This window comes from Vicugna pacos, chromosome 24 (genome assembly GCF_048564905.1).
Source record: "Vicugna pacos chromosome 24, VicPac4, whole genome shotgun sequence".
In the NCBI taxonomy this organism is placed as follows: domain Eukaryota; kingdom Metazoa; phylum Chordata; class Mammalia; order Artiodactyla; family Camelidae; genus Vicugna; species Vicugna pacos.
This window is the reverse complement of record NC_133010.1, coordinates 24957780-24967728: the sequence shown is the minus strand read 5'-3', so window position 1 is coordinate 24967728 and position 9949 is coordinate 24957780. Positions and strand designations below refer to the sequence as shown.

At 47.3% G+C, this 9949-nt stretch overlaps 1 protein-coding gene across 1 annotated transcript in view; it reads left to right on the top strand.

Moving 5' to 3' along the window:
* The first annotated feature begins 345 nt into the window (after positions 1–345).
* The window catches only part of LAMA1 (laminin subunit alpha 1), a 124305-nt gene continuing 114701 nt past the window's right edge, over positions 346–9949 (top strand). Inside the window, exon 1 of the mRNA XM_072949236.1 lies at positions 346–461. Within this exon, the coding sequence (XP_072805337.1) occupies positions 389–461 (73 nt within the window). The 5' untranslated portion in view covers positions 346–388. The remainder of the gene's footprint in view (positions 462–9949) is intronic.

Sequence of the window (9949 nt, the reverse complement as noted above, 5' to 3'; positions counted from 1 at the left end):
CTCGGGCGGTCCCCGCGGGCTGAGCTAGGGGACCCCCAGGGGGAGGGACGTCTGTGGGGAGGGGGGTCTCCGGGGGGAGGAGCCTCGGCGGGGAGGGGTCTCAAGGGGAGGAGAGGTCTCCGTTGGGGGGTTTCTGAGGGGGACGGTATCAGCGGGGACAGGTCTCCGAGGGAGGGGGCCTCGGGGGACCAGGGAAGGTGGTCTCCAGAGGGAGGAGCCACGGTGGGGAGGGGTCTCCCGCCGCCGGGCCGGGGGCGGGGCCGGACGCGGCGGAGGTCGGCGGGGGTGTGTCCGAGGGGCCGGCGGGCAGCTGCAGGCTCGCGCTCCGCCGAGTCCCAGCGCGCGGTCGTCGCTTTCTCCCCGGAGTCACCCGAGCGGCGGCGGCGAGATGCGTGGCGGAGGCACGAAGCTGGCGCTCCTGGCCTCGCTGTTTTGGGTCTCCACGCAGGGCCAGCAGAGAGGTGAGCCCAGGTCGCGTCCCGGTTCCCCGGCAGGCGGGGCGGCTGCGGGACAAAGCCCCACGCCTGGCCGCGTCTCAGGTTGGTGCGCGCATCCGCGTTCACCCCCGACCGGGCATCGGACGCGTGCGTTTCCCGCGCGGTCCCTGGTAAGGTCACCGGGTCGGGAGGGAGAGGGCAGGGGACGTACCGCGCCTTCTGCTTCACCTTCCTCAGGCTCTGGGTCCCAGTGTCTGGCTTGGCGACCCCGAGCGCCGTTGGAGCGCAGCGCGGGTCCCGGTTCTTGGGGCTGCGGCGGGCGGGCGGGCGGGGAATGAATGGTAAAGGCGCCCGCCGAGTCGCGGTCTCTGTCCGGCGGAGGAAAGCGGGTCGTCTGCGGCCGGGAAAGGCCGGTCCCTGGGCCACTCGCGGCGGTGGGCCAGCGAGGGCCGCGCGAGGAGGAGCGCGCCCTGAGCCAGCTGTCGGGGCGGGGGTGCTGGCTGGCGGGCGGCTTGCGGGGCTGAGAGCAGGCCCTTCTGTGTGCAGACCCCAAGTGGCCGAGCTGGCCCTTCCCCGCGCATTGTAGACCGTGGTCACTCCGGGGTGAGGGAGCAGAGGGGACGTAGGGGTGACTTGGCATGCTGGCTGCACCGGCGGGCGCCCTGGCTCACGGGGCAGGGTTGAAGAACAGACCCGAAGAGAACTTTCAAAGCTTCTGTCAGTGTCAGAGAGAAAGAGAAGCCCCCCCGCAAACCCCCCACCTTTCTCTTTCTGAGGACAACTCCATGTCCAGATCTGCCCGGAGGTTAAGTCTTCCCGGCTCCGCTTCTCCTTGGCTAGGCGGTCTTAATGCATGCAATACGTGACCACGGGCATGCTCCCACAAATACACGTTTCGTTTAACACCGGGGAAAGTATAGGTCAAAAGTGGGCAGGCGGAATGCGAAATACCCCCGTGGGAAAGATGGGTGTTTGGGCATCGTGCAGACTCTGCAGCTTTGAGACCTTGCTATTCTTTGCAGCATTGACAGTGGAAGCACTGGACCGGAGCTGGCAACACAACTTTGAATGGCTGGGCGTCTGCCCTGCGCGGGGCCGGGGCAGGGATACGGGGAATTTACATAGTTATCCAGGAAAGAAAGGAGCCTGCCTGTGGGAGAGAAGGCTTGGACTCTGAGCTGAACGTGTTCTTCTCGGGTTGCTGACAGTGAAAAGCCTTGGTTCCCACAGGGTGAAGGGAGAGCAACGGACTCAGCTTTATTGTTCTAAGAAATTGAAAGTCCTAGACTGAGGAGATGCCCTGAATGTTTTTGGTGCCCCTCAGGGCTCAGCATTTGGCCTGGGCGGTTATGAATGGTGTTTGGAGAAAGTGGGACGGCGTGAGGCTTTCCTGTTTTAAGATGCAGCGGAAAACCACCCACAGCGGGGGACCTTTGAATATTTCACACTGCCTTCCAGATCTGCAGTCCCCACCCCACCAACCATCACCCTTCCTAACTAGCGTCTTTGAGGGAGTTTCGACTCTTTAAAATATAATTTTGTGCCCCCTGTATATAGTATGAATGACGAGTGAAATGGTACAATTCGGTCACAATATAATAATTAAATAATCTTGACCTGCATCAACAGTGAGTTAGCTACCTGGTGCTTATATTTTGGGGAACATTGTCCTATAGCATTCAAATGTTTTAGGAATTCTTTATCATTTCACAGCCTCTGTGAGTTACTTCACATCTTACAATATGTGAGCCAGTGGCTCAATTCCTTTGAGATTTGACCTGTTTAAAGTGAGCTTTTCCTAAGTATGAAATGCCAGGTAGTATGTTTCTAACAATAATGTTGTGTAAACTCCATAGCTGACAATTAGATGACAATTAGAATTATAGTTCCTTAACAGGGCAGCTCATCAACTCTTTTGTTTTAAACCGTTTTGTTTTTCTTAGGTAAAAATAGACAATTCCAAGTACAGAGGAAAAAAAAAAATCTATGACTAGAGGAAACTTGCTTCATTCTCATAAATGATGTAGCATTCAAATTTAGCATGTTTGTGCTCCACAGCAAAGTGGGTGCCTGAATGGCTTTCAAAGGTGTGTTTTTCTTTGCTGTAGCTGTAGTCCCCAAGTAAGGGCCAATAAAAAATTACTCGTTTTAGCCGTTGGAAACAAGGCTATGTGTACTAAAAACATCACTGCCCACCTCCTACATATCCCAGACTTTGGCCCATTCCTTTTTTCTCTTCTGCTTTTCCAGACATTAACTACAAAGCCTGCATCTGTAGTTAATATAGCAGGATGGAGAATTCACATGCAACAAGGATATGAAATAAACACACGTGCTGTTTGTTCCGTAGTATCTTGTGCCACTCCTGGGATCACACTGCTTGATAGGCCAGTATCATAAAAGGCTTATACGCCCACTTACTTCGGGGTGATCGTGTGAGACACTGTCCCATTTTAGAATGATTCATTCATAAACTTCAGTGAATTTTCATTATCCTCTACTGTAGGTTTTTATGGGGAAATGCCAAAATACACCTTTAAGCTTCGGGCGTTTTACTCTTTGGCTTCACCAGCTGTGGGAATTTGAGCACGTTACTTAACCTCTCTGTGCTTTAGTTTCACCATCTGTAAAAGGGAGTAATAATGGTACCTCCCTGGCGAGGCTGTTGATGAAAAGATGAAAGAATGCAAGAAAACTGCGTAGGGCAGTGCCTAATCCAGCGTCAGCCCGCAGTAAGCACTATCTAAGCATCATCAGTACTGTTCTGCGCAGAACTGCTGGGAGGCTCTCTCCCCAGCTATGTTCTCTGGAATTTGGAGTCTGGGTTTGGAAGCAAGGAGTCTTGGGCTCAAATGTCAGACCTATCACTTGGATGAGCCATGACATTGGTTAAGTTTCTCGGCATCTCTGGATGTCAGTCTTCTGGTCTGTGAAATGGAGAGGATTGATGTGATTCAATAACACAGAGGGGAATATGTGCCCAGGGTTGTGGGTGTCTGCGTCTTAGGCACGCGGTCCAGGGTGGTGGTCCAACTGTCACGCCTGCCTTGCGGGCTCGCCATCCATGACACGCCTGCTCTTTCAGTGCCCAGATTGACTTGGGTGTTAGGACTTGTTGATTCTACCTTCTGAAAACCTGCAGTCCATCTCCCACTTTTTTGTCCCCACTGCTGACTAGGCTCAGGGATTGTTTGTCTTTCCCATGAAATATTGTGACGATTCTCCCACTGGGCCTCCACCCCCTCCTCTGTCCTCAGCCCCCGCCACCACCATGATTCTTCTAGAAACACCACCCTGTGGGCTTGGACTAACGCCCCCCAAACCCCTCACTCCATAACACGCACACACAAAATGACACAGGAGACCATCACACTGGGGCTCCACGGGGGAGGCTGGGACCCAGCTGGCCGCTACTCGGTCCAGCCCCCTGCCCCGGGCTTCCTGAGGACAGGGACTGTTTCATTCTTCTCTGGGTGTCCATGGCTTTGCAGCATTCCTGGCGGTTAATAGTGCCAATATTCCTGGCACTCATATTGGTTGATCCACATTGAAATGAACATCTTTATTGATGAATCAAGTCATTTTAAAAAATAGTTTTGAGTATGTAATCCATGCCCATAGTACCAAGTTCAAAAGATACCAAAGGGTATATAGAGAAAGGTTAAATCACCTTATTTTGACACAAATACTACATGTAGTTCCTCAAGTATCCTTCCTTAGATGTTTCTTCAAATAAGCCTTAAAAGCAAGCTGCTTCATAAAAACCTACTTCCTCCCTAATAGTATGAGGGAGGCACCAGTTATTTCCTGACAAAACAGGAAGCACCCTTCCCCTCTCCCCTGCCCTCCCTCCACACTACTTCTTCAGTGACCCTGCTGCAGGATGTTAAATGCACCGCTTAATGAATCTATACGCTTATAAACTTTTCATCTTCCAACTTACCGCCTTCAACAGACAGATATTAGAGCTGTGTTTCCTAGATCTTTGGGAATTTAAAAATTAGATCGTTGATTGATTCCGTGACACTGCACTCCTTCTGAAAGTATTGTTTACCGTAGCATTGATAAGCTATTCCTGAAGCCGTAAATGGTTTTTAAAAATACATTTTAGGTGATGTATGGTGTAGAGAGGTTAAGTTTGAGAATAATTCTATTAGCAGTTAAAGATAGTATGTTATTTATCTTACCAAAAAGTATGATTTATTATTGGAATGCCTGTGTCAGATGCAGAAAAACTTAACTTTTAAAAATAACATCTGATGGATAAAGTTAAGCCTGCACCTTGAAAACAAAAGTTAAGTGGAGACAATCAATAAGAACTCTTGCTCTGAGACCTTAGTCGATGTTGCTAGTGATAGTCCCCTGAAATGTTTAGATGAACAAGTCAAACTCCAGTCTCCTAAGAAGAATGCATGCAATTTATTTACATGCTCGCAAATAATTCTTGTACCGGTTTTATTGCTAAAATGCCCATGGACAACTGAGTAGATAAATGCATCTCAAAGTTAATGAGAAGAAGGAAAACTCCCTTATCGGAGTAATTTAGTTAAGGTCGTGAACCTGGGTTCTGTTGGAACCTGTCTGCCAGGGGCTCTGTCAGCATAAAACACCACACTGTACTGGGCTCACTGCATCGTCATGTCCTTGATATGGAGGGTGACAGTCAGTGCCCAGAGTAACCAGTTCACAGCACAGACTGTTCCCACTCGAGTCTTTGTTTTCTCAATGCCGGATCCAGAGAGCTTTCTTTGGGGTAACTTGTTCCCAGTGATTTGGGGTCTTGCTCAGGGGCAGAAGACAGACAAAGGAGGCAGTGAGATTCCTAATTAGCCCGCTGGCTGAAATTCCTGCCTAGGTAAGCATTTACCTCCGAGGTTAATCCCCAAACGGGGGCATAGAAACACAGAAGACCCTGACTTCAGCCTGTGTGTGCATTGTTTTCCTTTTCTGATTCGACCATTGGAAGTTTGAATCGCGCCATTCCTGAGCTTATCTTTGAAGCCTGATCTGCTGGCCCAGCAGGCAGTGGGACTGTCTTGTGCCGAGAACCTCCTGCATCGCTGGTGGGAATGTCAGATGGAGACCAGCTAGTGTTTATGGGCAGTGCCATCTTTTCCCATTCCCTAAAGTACTTCCTGCAGTTTGTTCCTTCGCCCCACAGTTTCCTGCCAGAACCTCAGGAAATTCTCCACGACAATAAAAAAGATGTTTAAGTTTAACAGATCAGAGGAGGATTTAGCTCAGTGGTAGAGTACGTTCTTAGCATGCCGGGGGTCCTGGGTTCAATCCCCAGTACCGCCATTAAAAGTAAGTAAATAAATAAACCTAATTACCTCTCCCTCCCACCAAAAAATATTAAGTTTAGCAGGTCATTTTTAAAAGAGGACATTTAGAAAGCGAAAAATCTCACACCACGATGCTGACTATTGTATACTTCACATTTAAATGTCTTCCAACCTTTGGGTAATGACAGAGTTTTATTCCTAAAAAGGGCTTTTCTTGTTATCTCTGGCCCAGCACACGAATTCTTTCCTGCTCCGATGGCTCCTTTCCCTTTTCTCCTAGTCCGTGGCATTCTTTTGGTCTCCTTGGTTTCGTGTTCCTTTTCTTTCTTTTCTTTTTTTGTCTTCCCCTTCTCCAAATCATCCCTCGGAACTTCTGTTTCATTTTTTAAAAAGGTCCCTGATTTTTTTTAAAATCTTTGTTCCTCTTTATTCCACTGCAGATGATCACCAGCTGTCTAAGTGACTATCACCAGCCACTTTTCAGAAGCCTCTTAAGCCAGCATCCTCTCACTTAATCTGGTCCCACACCACGGTTACTCTGGTGCTGCTTAAGCTCTGTCTTCACCCTGTACTCCTTGGCTTTACCCGTTTGCCACAGGCCTCCATAATCCCTCCAGACTCACAAAGTCAGATTTGGCCTTTGAGCAGCAGGACTTGTTCACATGACTCCCTCACCCGTCTTGCATCCTCATTCCCTACCTAAAGCCTCACCCGCCCCAGGACACACTTGTTACTGTGGCCTCTGTCAACCATCCTGTTTCTGAACTTGTGTCATGTTCCATGATCAGTTGAGTCCCCACCCAGCCAGAGCTGCCCCCTGGTCCTCTTGTGGTTCCTGTGACCTGGCAGGGTGGCTCACGTGCAGAGTTCACCTGTGGCACCTGACTTACTCTGGTCCACCCCGTCGCTTGGGCTTTCCTGCTGCTTGCTACCATGGCAACCTGTCTATACTTCTGACTAGCCCATCATTTTGTAAGGATTTGTTACCTTGCCTGACTCCCCTTGAGGACAGAGATTTTTGTTCTTATTTCTAATAACCAGCCCAACATCTGGAATTTTGTGTTGATTCTGTGCATATTGTTGGATGAATGAACGAAAGTCCCAGTACAGACAAGCAACAGGGGCTCTGAGGGAAGCCAGTGGGTAGTAATGAGAGGTCCAGACAGACCGGTGGACAGGACTCAAGTAGTCACTAGTGAGAAGGCAGCGCAATGACGTCCTGGGGAGTGGTGGGGTGGGGTAGACAGGTACGAGCTCAGGAAGGCTGGGGACCCTCGCAGGTCCCCCAGGTAGGGTGCAGACATGGAGAACAAAGAAGAATCCATCCAGGTAACCAGGTTGGGCAGAGGGTGGACAAGCAGTTTTGGGAACGAGACGTTAGCTCTCATTCTAAACCAAAACACATGACCGGGGACAACCTAGTGGCAGAAACCTGAAGTTCAGATACTTTCCATGCCCCGAGACAGGATCCAAATATGGAGAAAGAGGAGTCACGAAACCTGGTAATCAGCAGGGGCTTGAAAGCTTGAAGGGATTCTTTACCTGTTGGTTTTTCTATCAGTTCAGTACAAAGAAAAAAAAAGGATTATGTTCTCATAGTTGAAATGATAGTGACTGATAATGGATAAGACTTAAAACCCAGGTTATATTTAACAAAATCTCATTTCTAGATTTGGAGCCACTGACTTCTAGGTATCTCAGGCCAGCAACGTATTAGCTCACATCTTCAACAAGCATTGGTTGAGTTTCTAGGATGTCCTGCACGCTGGTGACCAGTGGTCCTGAGCCCCCGGAGCTGTAATCAAGCAGGCATGAGAAGTGCCCCAGGAGCCCTACCATGTGTGCCCATCAGCTCAGTTTCTGAGTGCCTGCACCAGCAATGTTGCGCCACGGAGATGCTGTAAAATAGTGTCCCTATAGACAGAAAGAGTCTGATGAAACACCGCGTGTCTCCTGCATTTGGTTTCCTTTTGGTTTAAAGACCGTGATACCAGAATACCCTGTTGGGCCTTGCCTTCAGTCTTGTTGGCATTTGTTGACTATCTCTTGTAGTTACATTTTTATATAAAGCAGAGTTTTTGTTTGAAGGACTCCACCTGCCTGCCTTCGGAGGACTTGGTTTAGGTGGGAGGGCAGCTGTTCCCCTCCAGGCATTTGGGGCTAAGCCAGCCTGGTCTTCTCAGGAGTGGAACAGAGGCATACAGAATTTATGTCACAGACGGATTTTTATTTGATAAAAATCACTTATTACTGAATGAAAGAATGGCCTATTCTCTTTAGAAATATGACCATAACGTCTTGCATGCCTTTAGTAGTTTCCAACTTTGTTGGTCTCATTTTAATTATTATAATTGACTAAGTTAAGATGGACTCTGTTTTCTGTGATCAAATGTTCCCTGAAAATTTGTGCATAAGACAGTTTTCTGCAAATGAAAAAATTTCAAATTCAATATTAAAATAATGCCGAAGTAGTATGGAGGCATCTGCTAGTTAATATTTCTGGACTCTCTTTTCTTCCACTGATCCTTGTGTCTGTCGCTGCGCTAACACCTCACTGCCTGGATTCCTTCAGCTTTGTAATAAGTTTTGAAATAGGCCATTCCACATTGTTCACTTTTTCTAAATTGCTTTGACAGTTCTAGGTCCTTTGCGTTTCCATTAGTATCAGCTTACCAATTTCTACCAAAAAACCAGCCAGAATTTTGATAGGAATTAGATTGAATCTGCAGATCAATTGAGGGGAAGTGCTGTCTAACAATATTGAGTCTCTGTGTTTATGAATAAGAAATATATCTTCATTCATTTAGATACTATTTCATTTCAGCCAGAAATGTTTTATAATTTTCAGTGTATTGCTCTTGAATTTCTTTTGTTAAATTTTTTCTTAGGTATTTTTTTAAATTGAAATATAGTCAGTTTACAATGTGTCAGTTTCTGGTGTACAGCATTATGTTTCAGTCATACATATACATATATTCGATTCCTTTTCATATTCTTTTTTCATTGTAGGCTACCACAAGATATTGACTATAGTTCTCTGTGCTATACAGAAGAAACTTGTTGTTTATCTGTTTTATATATAGCAGTTAGTATCTGCAAATCTCGAACTCCCAATTTATTCCTTCCCACCCTTTTCCCCCCAGTATCCGTATGTGTGTTTTCTATGTCTGTGAGTCTGTTTCTGTTTTGTAGATAAGTTCATTAGTGTTTTCTTTTTTCTTTTTATAGATTTCACAAATGAGTGATATCATATGGTATTTTTCTTTCTCTTTCTGGCTTACTTAGAATGACAATCTCCAGGTACATCCAGGTTACTTCAAATGGCATTATTTTAGTCTTTTTTAAGGCTGAGTAGTATTCTATTTTATAAATATACCACAGCTTCTTTTTAAGTATTTTATTCTTTTTCTAGAAAAAAAAAAGCCTGGGATGGAAAGCTGATCTCCTTCTTACTTGATGCCCATGAGTCCAGGATGCCCCCATCAGGTGTTCAGCTGGTCCAGCTGTCTGTAGCCTGCCCCTGCTAGGATGCCACCCTTGCCAGTCGAGCTGTGGGCTTTTCGTGTTTCCACATTTGTTTTCTACTAAGTTACAACTTCGTTGACATCACTGGGAGTGTGTTCCACTCTCCACTCCAAATCCAGTCAGCTGTTGTCCACCTTTTTTTCCCCCAGGCTCACCTTGCCTTGGCGAGCAAGGGGGAGTGTGGAGCAGACCCATGCAGAAAGCTGCTCTCTCTTCTACAGTCTGACCTCAAACCCTAGCAGCCTTTCATAAAGAAAAGCTCCCCAACTGGTTGTTTGTTGGTTGATGTTCAGAGTCCCGAAATCATTGTTTTTGAAAATTTTGTTCCGTTGTCATAGCTGTTTCTTTCGGAGGAGGATTTGTCAACCTCTTTACTTGCTGTGGCCAGAAGTGCCCTCTAAAATATTTTCACTTACATCGATATCTTGACTACCATGCATCTCGCTAGTGAGTTTCTATTTCTGTTGTTCATCATGCCATTAACAATCCACTAATTTTACTAAAAGCCCATTTCTGATATTTTCATTGATAATTTGCAAAGGGAGAGAGACAGATAACAGAACACTGTTGTGGGTGCCTCCAGCCTGGACAGGCTTCCTGATTGGAGAACCAGCTGACACCCCCCAGAAGGCACGTCATCACCGATTTTAATCCCAGCTGCATGTGGGTAGTTTAACCTCAGTAACACACACATGTGCACGC